General features: G+C 43.2%; 1 protein-coding gene and 2 non-coding genes across 4 annotated transcripts in view; all 3 read left to right on the top strand.

Moving 5' to 3' along the window:
* Positions 1 to 15,396, top strand: part of DEK (DEK proto-oncogene) — a 57,686-nt gene that overhangs the window by 26,555 nt on the left and 15,735 nt on the right. For both annotated transcript variants that reach the window (XM_068236960.1, XM_068236961.1), the window contains exons 5-10: positions 456 to 550; positions 630 to 750; positions 8,830 to 9,024; positions 9,116 to 9,254; positions 14,589 to 14,755; positions 14,871 to 14,939. In XM_068236960.1, the coding sequence (XP_068093061.1) occupies positions 456 to 550; positions 630 to 750; positions 8,830 to 9,024; positions 9,116 to 9,254; positions 14,589 to 14,755; positions 14,871 to 14,939 (786 nt within the window). The remainder of the gene's footprint in view (positions 1 to 455; positions 551 to 629; positions 751 to 8,829; positions 9,025 to 9,115; positions 9,255 to 14,588; positions 14,756 to 14,870; positions 14,940 to 15,396) is intronic.
* Positions 4,754 to 4,885, top strand: LOC137520071 (small nucleolar RNA SNORA57). The gene has a single exon (XR_011021416.1). It is a non-coding gene; the product is annotated as a small nucleolar RNA SNORA57 (small nucleolar RNA).
* Positions 11,324 to 11,455, top strand: LOC137520067 (small nucleolar RNA SNORA57). Its single transcript, XR_011021413.1, has one exon. It is a non-coding gene; the product is annotated as a small nucleolar RNA SNORA57 (small nucleolar RNA).

Here is a 15,396-nt window from a genome sequence, read left to right as displayed (position 1 = left end):
AATGTGTATATACAGTGGCAAGCATACAAACCCTTATGCTGGGCTCCTTTTTTTCTTTTGTTTCCTGCTTGAAAGAGATAATATTCAGCTATGGAACTGACAGTTTTTCTCCAGTTGGGACCCAGTGAGGCTCACTGATAACAAATTACAGCTATAAAACACTTTCCTGCGCTTCTGAGTGCATGGGGAAAATAAAAAAAGGTCAGTAGTTAGTGATTTTTACTACAGGACTCTTGAGACACTGCAATTGAACAAAGACTATATAACATTAAATCTGATTTGTAAATGTTTATACATTAAAATAAAATGTAGGAGGACCGATCCAGTTGTTTATCTCATTAGTTTTTCATCTTGAGTTAACTTTAAGTAGGTCTTTCGTACTAGCTATTTTGTGTGAACAAACTTTAGTTCATATAATTCTTGCTATTAGACTTTTTTTTTTTTCTTTGTACTAGGTCAACCTAGTAAAGAAGAATATTGGTCAGTTCAATGGATTTGCATTTGAAGTTGGAAGTGATCAGTACAAGAAGAAGGAAGAAATGCTTAAAAAGTAAGCATTTACTTTCATTCTGCTATTCATAATGGTAACATTTGTATCTTTAACACTGTTCTACTTTCTCAATTTTTAGGTTTAAAAAGAGTGATCTAAAAAATATCTGTGCTGTCCTTGATCTGGAAAAGTCTGGTGTAAACCAAGAACTAATTTCTAGGATTATGACTTTTCTTATGGAGCCAAAGTCTACAGGAAAGGTAAATCCTCCTTGGATTTTGAACAGTGAAGGGTTACAAAGTTGGGTAAATTAATAGGATAGTGTATTACCCAAACAAATTTTTTTTTTTATCAGCTACAACAGTGTTTCTCAACACGCGGTTCGTAGCTGGGGGTACGCAGCCAGGAGGGGATGCAGCGCAAAACAGGGGAGCATGCCCACACATAGCGGCGGGGAGGGGGGGTCCACCCCCCCCCTCACCTTGGACTCCCCCGTCAGCGCTTCCCCCTCCGACACGCATTAATAGCAGCGGCGGCATGGTAAAAGGAACGCGGACTTACTTCCGCGTTCCACGCCAGAGGTCCTTCTCTCTCAGCGATGACGCTACTTCCTGTTTATCAGGAAGTAGTGTCAGGCTCAGAGAAGATCGGACCTCCGGCATGCCGCTGCTATTAATACATGTCAGAGGGGGAAGCACTGACGGGGGAGTCCAAGGTGAGGGAGGGGGGGAGTGGACCCCCCTCCCTGCCGCTATGTGTGGGCATGCTCCCCCGTTTAGCGCTGCATCCCCTCCTGGCTATACTTTGGGCACACATGCCTAACTAAACTGTAGGCACCCATGCCTAGCTATCCTGGGGGCATCCATGCCAGGCTGTACTAAGGGCACCCATGACTGGCTATACTGGGGGTACTTATACCTGGCTATACTGGGAGGCACCCATGCCTGGCTATACTGGGAGGCACCCATGCCTGGCTATACTGGGAGGCACCCATGCCTGGCTATACTGGGAGGCACCCATGCCTGGCTATACTGGGAGGCACCCATGCCTGGCTGTACTGGGAGGCACCCATGCCTGGCTGTACTGGGAGGCACCCATGCCTGGCTGTACTGGGAGGCACCCATGCCTGGCTGTACTGGGAGGCACCCATGCCTGGCTGTACTGGGAGGCACCCATGCCTGGCTGTACTGGGAGGCACCCATGCCTGGCTGTACTGGGAGGCACCCATGCCTGGCTGTACTGGGAGGCACCCATGCCTGGCTGTACTGGGAGGCACCCATGCCTGGCTGTACTGGGAGGCACCCATGCCTGGCTGTACTGGGAGGCACCCATGCCTGGCTGTACTGGGAGGCACCCATGCCTGGCTGTACTGGGAGGCACCCATGCCTGGCTGTACTGGGAGGCACCCATGCCTGGCTGTACTGGGAGGCACCCATGCCTGGCTGTACTGGGAGGCACCCATGCCTATATATACTGTGGGCACCAACCCCTATATATACTGTGGGCACCAACCCATGCCTGGCTATATTGGGGGCACCTATACCTAGCTATACTGAGGGCACCTATACCTAGCTATACTGAGGGCACCTATACGAGGGGCGGGCACCTATACCTGGCTATCTATCTATACTGGGGGCACCTATACCTACGGTGCGGTATAAGTGTGTGTGTGTGTGTCTCTATACATACACACGTGTGTGTGTGTGTGTGTGTGTGTGTATGTATGTATGTATATATATATGTGTATATATGTATATGTGTGTGTATGTATGTATGTATATGTATGTATGTATGTGTATGTATGTATGTGCTATACACGTGGGGGGGTACTTGGCTGGAACTGAATTGCGGTAGGGGGTACTTGGGCCGAAAAAGTTGAGAAACACTGAACTACAATATATAGCTTTGACTATAATAGTTACTAAATGACTCAAGCTTAAAGTGAACCAGAGACGAAGCACCCTCATGTATTTTACCATATATATCAGTGGGAACATTAGAGAAAACTTCTACCCTGCTCTCTGTTTCATCCTTCAATGTTCATCCTGCTTCTAATCAGCCCTGATAAAGTCCCCGACTGAGCATTCAGTCTGGCTTTGCTCAGGAATCATTATAGCTGAGTCAATATAGCAGAGCCAGAAGGGGGTAGGCTTGGGCTTGAAAAGACATCAGAGAAGACACTCGCCTATAATGATTCCTGAGCAAAGCCAGACTGAATGCTCAGTTTAGGATTTTATCAGGGCTGCTAATAAGCAGGCTGAGCAGTGAAGAAACAGAGCAGGATAGGTGTTTCTCTAATGTTCCCACTGATATATATGGAAAATACATGTGTGCTTTGTCTCTGGTTCACTTTAACACCCAGATATATTACTCATAAAATGAGAAAAAAGGAGGTACTTTTTTTTTTTTTTTTTTTTTTTTCGTGTGCATATATATCAAAGAAGATGGCATCCCAAAAGTAATTAATCAAAAATAAATAACTACTTTGCGTATCTACAAAAATCATAAGAATTTAGAAACACAATTCAAATGCCATTACCGAAGAGTGGGATCATATATATTCGTATTCAAAAGTTCAAATCTCACAAATAAAATTAATAAAAATCACTCTGCCAGCAATATTTCCTTGGCAGCAAAAATCTATTAATTATATCTGGGCATGCAAATGGTTGTGATGCCCAGATAAGTAATAATGACAGCAGTGAATTTAAATGTATAGGTGCTGAAAAATAGTATAGTTGAGGAATTCACTCTAACATCACTATCAAAAATGCATTAGAGGAACAAGTTAGTGCTAAACGGTTAACTATCAATATTTGGTGCGTGATTCACTACAGAAAGTGCGTTAGTTCTTAGGAAATGAAAAGTCTTAAAGGGGAACTTCAGCCTAAACATACTGTCATTAAGTTACATTAGTTATGTTAATTAGAATAGATAGGTAATCTCTTACCCACCCAATTTTAAAAGAACAGGCAAATGTTTGTGATTCATGTGGGCTGCCATCTTTGTCATGGGGGCAGCCATCCTTTTGGTTGAAAGGAGGTGACGGAGCAGGAGACACAGTTCCAACTGTCCTGTGTCCTGATCACCCCTCCCAGCTGCACGTGCTAGGCTTTAAATGTCAAATTCAAAATGTAAAAAAAAATAAAAAATTGCACCAAAACAGCAGAACGAGAACATCAGAAATCCCATCATGCTTTGCACAGCATTAGGGGAAAAATGCCCGGGCATTTTTTTTTTTCTGTGCAGCTAAAAATGATGCTTGTATAAGAGAAAACAAGTTCTGATACTGTGAAACAGTTAACGAAACACCAGGCCTTTCCAGTGCTGCTGAGTCAATTTTTAGTCAGCATTCATGAAGATCAGACAGCGCTGAGGTGGTCATTCTCATTACATCCCTGACTGAGGCTCCTTAGACACTAGGCTGAATCCGGTGCAATGATTTTTCAATCAATCCACAACCAAAAGATTGCCAGAAAGGTGCGGTGCTGCCATACAGTTAGGGATACTGAACCATTCAAGTTTGCCTCACTTCCCATGTAAATGCATACTGTTTATTGCGTCTGTACCCACTGTGACATCGCCATAGACCTATTATTGCTTCTGCCTCGGATGTGACTATTTTCTGCGACACAATGACACAAATGTTAAGACCTTAAGTCTGCCGCAATTTTTAAACCCCTCAAGCTGGAATAAACCCTCCTGGTCCCCAAGTGCAATATTTATCAACTGCCCCTTATCAGTACCGACATACTTGGACCTAAACTCTCTTGTGCAGGACACAAGGAGAACAGAAATGCACCCTGTGTGATTTAGAGAGAAGAGCCAGTCTTAATTCCATCTCATCTGTAAGTCATCACAAGTGTAATTTGAGCTGTCAGCTGTATCCGCACAGGAATTCACCAGTCCTTGGAAAACACAGCTAATCTGTACACCCAGGATGTTGACCCCTTTTTCTGCTTCCATGAAACCTGGAAGTAGACACTGTAGATTTTAGATTTATTGCAGGAGTTCTGTAAGCTGTAATAAGAAATGTATTTTATTCTTAACTGTTATTGCCGTTTCTTATCTTTTAGAGCAGAAAGGAAGTTCTGAGTTCAGGCCTTCTTTAATCCCCTTCCCGGCTAATTTTTACATATCCAAGATACATACAAATATTGACTTTTTAGAGATCAGTTGCAATACTGTTTTTGTTTATTATGTAATAAACTTATATTATGTCAGATCTTCAGCAAAACCTTCCATGAAAATAAGTTTTGCTATCCTCCATTTCTTGGCATGCAGGAGATTGCCTGTACTCTTGTGTGTTATGTACGGAGGTAAATAAACTCAGTGCTATGTCTTCGGTGCCAGCTCCTCCATGAGCTTGTTCTATCCTCAATCACTGGGACACCATATTACAGTTGTAATGTATTATTGTTTATAGCACAAGGTGATCACATTGAAAACTGATAGGTTTGCATTAGATGGCTTAATTATAAAGCTATCTGCCCCTAGCACAGGGGCACCATACTATTTTTATAAAGTCATAATGTCTACTGAACAGAGGTACCAAGTAAAGCTACGTACTACAACAGAAGTGGAAGAGTCATGCCAGTGCCTTGGATCCATGGCCATTGTATGCCCCCCCATACTATTCTCTGACGCCATACTATTATATAGTATGTCAGAGCTCCCGAAAACTGTAAAAATCCCAACAGAATCCATATCCATCCATGGATGCATTGAGTATGTTGATGCCAGATAAGATTGTTTTCTGGTTGCTTGAGACTCAGTATTAAAATTGTGCCTAGCTAATACAGTACTCTACTCCACTTTTTGTACATACCATGAACTCTGTATTAAATGGTAAAATACAGTAACTAAAAGTATATTAACCTTGGGGGAGCCATGGAGTCCAGTCTTTAAAGTGTACCAGAGATCTTGCTATGTAAAGAATTTGATACGTACCCAGGGCTTCCTCCCGCCCCATAAACAGTGAGTCCCTCGCTGTCCTCCCGTGGTCTGCCAATCAGCCCCGGTAATAGGCTCAGTCAGGTCCAGTCTGGGTCTTCTGCGCATCCGGGGACCTCCCACGCATTTGCAGTAGACCCAGACTTATGTGACTGAGCCTATTACCGGGGTTGATCACGGCTGATTGGCAGACCGCGGGAGGATGGCAAGGGACTCGCTCGTGTTTGTGGAGCAGGAGAAAGCCCCCGGGGAAGATCAAATCTTTACATAGCGAGATCTGTCGGTCTAAGGCAGGGAACACACTTGACTGTTTTGTGCGCGTTTTCTGCACAGAAAAACTGAAAACGCATTTTAATCAATGGGCTAGTTTACTCTTAATGCGTTGTTTTTTTTTCATGTGCAGAAAATTCTGCACATTAAAGGGGTTCTCTGGTAGTCTAAAAATCAAACAAGCTGACACTTACCTGGGGCTTCTATCAGCCCCCTGTTGTGGTAATGTCCCACGCCGCCCTCCTCCGATCACCCGTTCCCCGCCGACGGTCCCGGTTTAATATTCATCTGAACAGACGAATAATGTTCGCTTCTGTGCACGTCATCGGGAGCTTACTGCGCCTGCGCAATAAGCTCCGATGACGCGAGAGCTGTGCACACTGCCTGTGTTGTGATTTTTATTTTTTATCACAAAGCCTTCCTGAAAATAAAGCAAATCGCGAGGCACTGTACATAGTGGTGCAATGTGATTTTTATTTTCATGAAGGCTTTGCGATTAAAAATCCCATGTGATTTTAAAATCGCCATGCAACGCAGCTAGTGTGTACAGGCCCTTTGTCAGTTTTCTCTATCAATTACACTAGGTGCGGTGAAAAAAAACTGCCGTTTTTTTCTTCATGCAAACACACTGTGTGCAGAGAATGCATGCAGAAAACTGAGACAAGTGTGTTCCCCACCTCAGCTGGCCTTCTACTGTGAGTACTGCCAGCGATTTGTTTTAGTTGAGAACGCTGGTTAGTTAAGTTCCGGACAACCAAATCTCTACTCTAGGGATTTTTGTTTTATTTTTATAAAATCTGGTGAAATAATACAAATTAAATAGAACCCGAGGTGGGATTTAATAAAGTTAGCAGGGCACAGAGGCTGGTTGTGCACACTATCACTAGCCTCTGTTGCCCTATTGTGTGCCCCCAGGACTGACCTGTACTCTGCTGTCCCCTGTAACAAAAACCGCCGTATCGCCAGCAGGCTGTTTACCTGTGAGTGTCTGTCACCGCCGCTCCCCCGCCTCCTCTATATCGGTGCTCACCGCCCGCGGCCCTTCCCTCCAATCAGCGGGAGGGAAAGGATGCAGGCAGGGAGCTCCAATATAGCGGCGGTGACACACACAGGTAAACAGCCTGCTGGCGACACACTGTGTGTTGCTAGCATGGTGGTTTTCGTTACAGGTTACAGCAGAGCGCAGGGGGGTCCTGGGGGCACACAATAGGGCAACAGAGGCTGACGCATGACGTCGGAAGTCTCGACTATTGCGGGATCGCGGCCAGGTAAATATTGCCGGCGGCGAGCGGAGCAGGTGAAACAGTGCTAGCTACGCTAAAAAGAAAAGTCCTTTTTTAAATAGAAATGCCACCCATGGCCGCACGAAATAGAATGCCAGGGTGGTTAAATCCCACCTCGGGACTTCTACGTTCGATATTTTACTTTTTCTGTCCTTTCTCTACTGCGTGGAATATTTTAGAAATTCACTCCAAAGATTACTTCTGGATAAACCCATACCCCCTATTTGTGACTAGTTTGTGGGAGACAACAGGGACTGCAGAGTAGCATGGCATTGTGGTATGTGTTATCTACTTAACACTGGGTCTGATTAATCGTCCTTTACTGCAGCAGCACAATTACCCTTGCCTTAGTCCCGTGTCTTCTGCATGTCGTGTCACAACTTAAAATCAGAATTGTTAGTGTTATCAGGCAGCTGTAGCAGGGGAAAAGCAATCCGACCCAGAGCTGGAGTAGGTAAGACACTAACCATTCAGCTGTGCTACTTTTGCACCAGTGATACGAAGTGGATCACATTGTAACCAAAATTGTTACAGAAGAGACAGGAACAGCACCCCATGGTGTGACACCATATACAGAGATTGTCTCAAATTGAATGCTTGTATGTGCACAGCACTCCTAATTTGTTTTGATGTGGCTATATTGACCAGCTATTCCATATATTTTAATTTTTTGTATAGTGTTTTTGTTGCTCTCAGGACTTGCCAGCAGCCACACTTTTAAGTGAAAATTTGACATTTGCTAAGGTATAAAATACCCATCCTTTTAGCTATATTTATAACAGACGATTGGGTTGGTGGTGTGGACACGACTTTCACCCAATTAGAACAGAGGTGGAAATTAACAAGACCTGTTACTGTGCTTCCCATGTACTGTAAGTGGGGAGAGACCTGGACCGCCTGTACTGAAACACAGTGGGGATTCAAGATAGAAAATTGGTTCTGTTTGTGTTTAGTTACTTTTGAAAGCTGGCTGCAAATTAAATTGGAAGGGTAGTTTTTAATATCATGATTTGTAAATACATTTGTGCAGTATCATTATGTGCTTATAGGACATTTTATTGAGTGGAATTTCACTTAAATATTTGTCTTCTACAGAAAGGTCAGTGAATTGGCTGAATGTCATACCTGTGCTTTTTACTGCTAATGAAACAGAAGACTTGTCTTAGGCCACATACAGACATCAGACCATAGTCTTTGGAAAATGAAAGATCACAGACCAATCTTACCACCCTTCCTGTAGTATAAGAGCCATACTCTACACAGTCTTTTCTATGGAGCTGAACTCCACATCAGGAAAAAATCTTTGCAAGATGCTGCACACAAACATGCTGCACACACAAAAGATCAGTAGCTGCAAAAGATCTGTTCCTGCCAAAAATCCATTCCTGCAAATTGCAATGATAGTCTATGAGATCTGCAGATCATCATACACACATGATTTAACTGACATTCAACTGCAGATCAGATCCACCAGGATGGATTTGCAGATCTGCAGATGAATGTCAGTTAAATCATGTGTGTATGATGATCTGCAGATCTCATAGACTATCATTGCAATTTGCAGGAATGGATTTTTGGCAGGAACAGATCTTTTGCAGCTACTGATCTTTTGTGTGTGCAGCATGTTTGTGTGCAGCATCTTGCAAAGATTTTTTCCTGATGTGGAGTTCAGCTCCATAGAAAAGACTGTGTAGAGTATGGCTCTTATACTACAGGAAGGGTGGTAAGATTGGTCTGTGATCTTTCATTTTCCAAAGACTATGGTCTGATGTCTGTATGTGGCCTTAGACTGCATATTGTGTTTGTATTCAAACTGTGTTTTTGTTTTTATAGGCACTTCCAAAATCAAAATCAAAACCTTCAAAGGGCAGTAAAAAAGAACGCAGCAGTTCTGGATCTGCACGAAAATCAAAGAGCCGTAAATCCAATGTGATTCTAACAGATGAGTCTAGTAGTGAAGATGAGAAAAAGGATAAAGCTGAATCTTCAGAAGAGGAAAAGGAAAGTGAGGAGGAAGAAGAGGAAGAGGTATTGCTAAAACAAAAATAAAACATTCATATATCTGTGTCATACTCAATACTACATTTCAACTGATTCCCTGATATGATTTTTTTTTAAGCCTCCAAAGAAAGTAGCCAAGAAAGAAAAGGCCAAACCAAAATCGACACCCAAGAATAAGAAAGCCTCTAAATCTGCTAATGTTAAGAAAGCAGACAGTAGTACTACAAACAAGAAGAACCAAAGTGCTTCCAAAAAAGGTAAAAATTGCCAAAACCTTAGAGGAACTCCAGTGAAAATAATGTAATAAAAAAGTGCTTAATTTTTACAATAATTATGTATAAATGATTTAGTCAGTGTTTGCCCTTTGTAAAATCTTTTAAATCCCTGATTTACATTGACATTTATTACATGGTGACATTTTTACTGTGGGCAAGTGATGTAGCTGCTGCATGCTTTTTTGGCAGTTGGAAACAGCTGTAAACCGCTATTTCCCACAATGCAGCAAGGTTCACAGACAGGAAACTGCCAAGGGTTACGTACTCAGAATTCCTTTGTGGGAGGGGTTTCACCACAATATCAGCCTTACAGCGCCCCCTGATGGTCTGTTTGTGAAAAGGAATAGATTTCTCATGTAAAAGGGGGTATCAGCTACTGATTGGGATAAAGTTCAGTTCTTGGTCGGAGTTTCTCTTTAAGTGAAATGCATTGTAAAAGTCTGAGTTTTGAGTATTGTGATGTTACCTGAAATAAAAATGTGCTAAATAAATTGGTATGTAAAAGTACATCTTTACACAGTGCATTGCAAAAGTATTTGCCCCCCTTGAACTATTCCACGTTTTGTCATATTACTGCCACAAACATGAATCAATTTAATTGGAATTCCACGTGAAAGACCAATACAAAGTGGTGTACATGTGAGAAGTGGAATGAAAATCATACATGATTCCAAACATTTAAAAAAAAATACTGCAAAGTGGAGTGTGCGTAATTATTTAGCCCCCTGAGTCAATACTTTGTCGAACCATCTTTTGCTGCAATTACAGCTACCAGTCTTTTAGGGTATGTCTCTACTAGCTTTGCACATCTAGAGACTGAAATCCATGCCCATTCTTCTTGCCACAGATTCTCGATTGGATTTAGATCTGGACTTTGACTGGGCCATTCTAACACATGGATATGTTTAGTTTTAAACCATTCCATTGTTGCCCTGGCTTTGTTTAGGGTCATTGTTCTGCTAGGTGAACCTCCGCCCTAGTCTCAAGTCTTTTGCAGACTCCAAGAGGTTTTCTTCCAAGATTGCCCTGTATTTAGCTCCATCCATCTTCCCATCAACTCTGACCGGCTTTCCTGTCCCTGCTGAAGAGAAGCACCCCCAGAACATGATGCTGCCACCACCAAATTTGAGAGTGGGGATGGTGTGTTCAGAGTGCTGTGCAGCGTTAGTTTTCCGCAACACATAGCATTTTGGCCAAAAAGTTCCATTTTGGTCTCATCTGACCAGAGCACCTTCTTCCACGTTTGCTGTGTCCCCCACATGGCTTGTGGCAAACTGGACTTCTTATGCTTTTCTGTTAACAATGGCTTTCTTCTTGCCACTCTTCCATAAAGGCCAACTTTGTGCAGTGCATGACTAATAGTTGTCCTATGGACAGATTCCTGCACCTGAGCTGTAGATCTCATCAGCTCGTCCAGAGTCACCATGGTACTCTTGACTGCATTTTTGATCAGCGCTCTCCTTGTTCTGCCTGTGAGTTAAGGTGGACGGCCTTGTTTTGGTCGGTTTACAGTTGTGCCATACTCCCATTTCTGAATGATCGCTTGAACAGTGCTACGTGGGATGTTCAAGGCTTTGGAAAAAAAAATTTGTAGCCTAAGCCTGCTTTAAATTTCTCAATAACTTTATCTCTGACCTGTCTGGTGTGTTCTTCGGTCTTCATGGTGTTGCTCCCAATATTCTCTTAGACAACCTCTAAAGGCAGTCACAGAGCAGCTGTATTTGTACTGATTAGATTACACAGGTGCACTCTATTTAGTCATCAGCACTCATAGGCAACGTCTATGGGCAACTGACTTCATTCAGACCAAAGGGGGCTGAATAATTACGCACACCCCACTTTGCAGTTACATGTTTGGAATCATGTATGATTTTCATTCCTCTTCTCACGTGTGCACCACTTAGTATTGGTCTTTCATGTGAAATTCCAATAAAATTGATTCATGCTTGTGGCAGTAATATGACAAAATGTGGAAAACCTCTAGGGGGTTGAATACTTTTGCAAACCACTCTATACTACACAAAATCGCTAAAAATAAGCGTTTTAGATATCCTCCATTTCTTGGCATGCTTGAGATTGCCTGTACTCTTGTGTGTTATGTACGGAGGTAAATAAACTCAGTGCTATGTCTTCGGTGCCAGCTCCTCCTTGGGCTGGTTCTATCCTCAATCACTGGGACACCATATTAGTTGTTACATTAATAATTGGTAGTTTTTATAGTGAAGCTATCTACTGCACTTATCTGCCCCTAGCACTGGGACACTATACTATTTAATAAAGTGACACTGTCTACAGCACAGAGGTAATAAGTGAAGCTAAGTACTACGTAAGATGTGGAAGAGTCATGTCAGGGATCCATGGACATTCTCCGACCCCTCTCTCCCTCAGGGTTGTGGCGGTGGTACAAAAATCCTCTGACGACTCTGATTCCTCAACTTCAACTCTAATTAGCATATAACAATCTTGTTCATTGAAAGTACGTCACATAAAAGGCATTTCATCATTGCCAAAGCTTAGGAAATTTTAGGCTATATTACGATGGCAACTGCTTTTGAAACAAAAAGCTCCTGGCTAGGAAGCTGACACTACCCTGTCTGCCACCCCGGCCTGTTATTTCCAATGTGAATGCCCAAGCATATCGTCTGTATAGGATTTACTGGAGCCCCATATCAGCCTTGTTCTGACATGTAGCTCTGCCACCTTGCAGAAAAAGGCCTCTAACTTTTCTATATCTGATATAGAAAAAGCAAGGGCCATTTTCTGAGAAGGGGTAGATCTATGCACCAGACCCCAGCTGATAGAGTTCCAGTGAATCTTATTAAACAGACAATGTGTTGGGACAATATAACTTTTAAGCATTAGCATACCTCTGTTTTGGTTTTGTACACCAGAGATGCATTTTAACTAAGCTTAAGATATAGCTGTAGAGTAGCTGTTAAAGGGGTTCTTTCGCGAAAAAGTAGGCAGTTAGAAAATGTGACAGGTTTTGGGCCAGTCCATCTTTTTAAGGGGGATTCTCAGGGCTTTGTTTTCAACAGCATTTCCTGAACAGCAGTTTAACTGCTAAAATAGCAAGATACCAGCCGGCCTCCCTAATCACTTGCACACTATTATGTCAGTTAGATTTTGCAACTGTTGTTAAGGAAATGCTGTTGAAAACAAAGAAAGCCCTGAGAATCCCCCTTAAAAAGATGGACTGGCCCAAAACCTGTCATCTGTCACATTTTTTTAACTGCCTACTTTTTTCGCGAAAGAACCCCTTTAAATAGAAATCAAAACTAGTTCTTGGTAAGGGTACTTGAGGGTGTAGACAGGAACAAAGAACATCGATCGGGCCCTATCTAACTGTGTGGGTACATGCAAGAGTGATGTGCAGGTTCTCTGCAGGAGAATGAGGGGATTCTTCCTCTATTACACACTCTTCATGCATGGTCTGAACCAGGTTTAAGGGTGATGGACAACACCTGCATTCAATGTGCACAACATTCCCAGTGGATTCACTACAGCTCTGCGGGGAGTGCTTATCCAGTTAAGGACCAGGGGATATTTCGCTGATCAGTGCTGCGTGGGCTCTCTAGCCCACAACACAGATCAGCATGCAGGGCGATCAGACTGGCTTCCCCCCCCTTTTCCCCACTTGGGGGATGTCCTGCTGGGGGGGTCTGATCGCCGCCGGCTGTTTTGGTTCAGCGGGGGGGGGGGCCTCCTCAAAGCCCCCCCTCCGCAGCGCTATTCCCCCCCCCCCTCTCTCCTCACTGTGGGCGGCACAGGACGGCGATCCGTCCTGCGCCGCCTCTAATAGGCTTCAGCCTATCAGACTGCGGCTATCCCCGGTCAATCAGAGGCCGGGGATCTCCTTTACGGCGCTGCTGCAATAGCAGCGCCGTATGATGTGAACACAGGGGATTTCTTCCCCACGCGAGTTTACATTTCGCCTGCGAGCCGCGATCGGAGGCTCGCAGGCTGTTCACGGAGACACCCTCCGTGAACTGACATGGAACGAGCGTCCGTTTCCATGGAAAACCACAAACGACCTTCCGCCGCCTATCGGCGTTAGGCGGTCGTTATGTGGTTAAGTATAGTACAACTGTGTAAATTGATTTTTAGTTCCTCAACCCCAAATTTAACAACCTATCAAATTTATCTCATGATCAAAGGTAGTGCATACATTTGCATACAACATTTACATAAACCTGAATAGACACAGAATTATTTGCATTTGACTGACCATCCCTACTAGTGACATTACACACCAGGCTTTAATCTTACAGCAGAGATGCTATATATAAAAATTCCTGTGTAAACATCAAAAATGTAGTTATGAGATCTGTATATCTGACTGAGCTAATGGGAATTCATATTTAAATAAAGTCAGATACTCGCCTAAGTAGAGGGAAGGCTCGGGTCCTAATGAGCCTTCCCTCTACTCTCCCGATGCCCTCGGTGCTGCGCTGGCTCCCCTTCTCAAATCCCCCGCCGCGGGGACTTCGGGAGCAGAGTCCTCCCGAAGACAGGCGGCTCCATACTGCGCACGTGCGAGTGCGTCATAGAGGGCGCGCATGCGCAGTGTACAGCAGTCTTCAGGAGCATTCGGGCTCCTGAAGCATTTCCGAAGCCTCCCTTCGGTGGGCAAACAGCGGTATTTGACCGAACGGTCGAATACCGCTACGGGGGAGCCAGCTCAACAGGGACCAGGAGAGGAGAGGGAATGCTCTATGGGACCCAGAGCCTCCCTCTCCTAAGGTGAGTATCTGACTTTTTTATTTAAATATGGGTTCCCATTCACTTTAAAAATATGGTGACTGCTTTATTACAGCAGCACAAATAGCTTAAAGGTTTTTTGTTTTTGTGGACTAAGCACAGCTATTACATGTTATGTATGGTCACTATTGTCTGGGAAATGGAACATTTTTATCATATTTTATCTTTTTTAATTATTTTAAATTTATTAGGAGTCTGTACACTTTTTCTTCCCGACTCCAGGTTCCCAGAAATTGCTCTGACTCCACAGCCCTGCTTTCCCTTCATGGCAGGAGCAGCGACCCACTATTGGTTGCAGAAGCTACTCCTGCAATGACTAGATAGCCAGGGTAGAACATGTGGCCTGTCAGGTTAATTACAAAGGCCATTAATTGTCCTGACCACAGAAGTTATTCCATTTCCAGCTCTTCATATTCAAAACTTTTTAAGATAAAAATAACTCTGTACACTTTTTTTTTTATTATTATTGGTTTGTCACATTGGCTTGAGAATAATTTATGTAGTTGTATTGTGGGCAAGTTCACCATACTTCATTAACCATATTGAAATTAACAGAGAAAGTTGTAGAGTCCGAGAGTGAGTCAGACGACAGTTCAGATGATGAACCCTTGATCAAAAAGATGAAAAAGCCACCTACTGATGAAGAAATCCGAGAAACTGTGCAAAAGCTTTTAGCTGAAGCAAATCTTGAAGAGGTCACAATGAAACAAATCTGCAAAAAGGTAAACTTAAGATGTTGCAGATATTTCACTGTTGACACATCCTAGCTGTATGAAGAATGCTGACCTATGACACCAGTAAAATAGTTGAGTAATAAGCTGTTGTATTCCTTTTAAGGTTAATGAAAGTTATCCCAATCATGACTTGTCTTCAAGGAAAAAATACATAAAAGCTACGGTTAAAGAGGTGAGTTTGAGATGCCAACATCATCTTCCACTCATTGGCTTCAAAATCTTGGACCTACAGTTATTCATTTTTCTCCCTGGTTGAATTGAAGGATAATTGAATAGTTATAGGTGGATGAAAAGATTGCACGTTGATGTTGAACAGTGCTAGACTCCAATCTCTGCCAAGATACTGTGCATGGAGTCTGGATGTTCTCCCCCCTTTTTTGTGGATCCTTCTTTCCCTGCCCGAAAAAATGGCCTTGCGGGTATATTACGGTAGGGACATTGGAATAGAATTATGATGGGGATTAGATTGTGAGCTCCTCTAAGGGGCGAAATAGTAACATGATTATGTACTCTTCAAAGTGCTGCGGAAGATATTGTGTTTATGCAGTAATGACCTTCTGCAGCAACTGGTGTGGCATAGTTGAGTCGCTAACTGTCCCTCAGAGGATCTCACAATTGGGGATTGTCGG

This window comes from Hyperolius riggenbachi, chromosome 5 (genome assembly GCF_040937935.1).
Source record: "Hyperolius riggenbachi isolate aHypRig1 chromosome 5, aHypRig1.pri, whole genome shotgun sequence".
Lineage (NCBI taxonomy): Eukaryota > Metazoa > Chordata > Amphibia > Anura > Hyperoliidae > Hyperolius > Hyperolius riggenbachi.
This window is presented reverse-complemented; position numbering and strand designations above follow the sequence as displayed.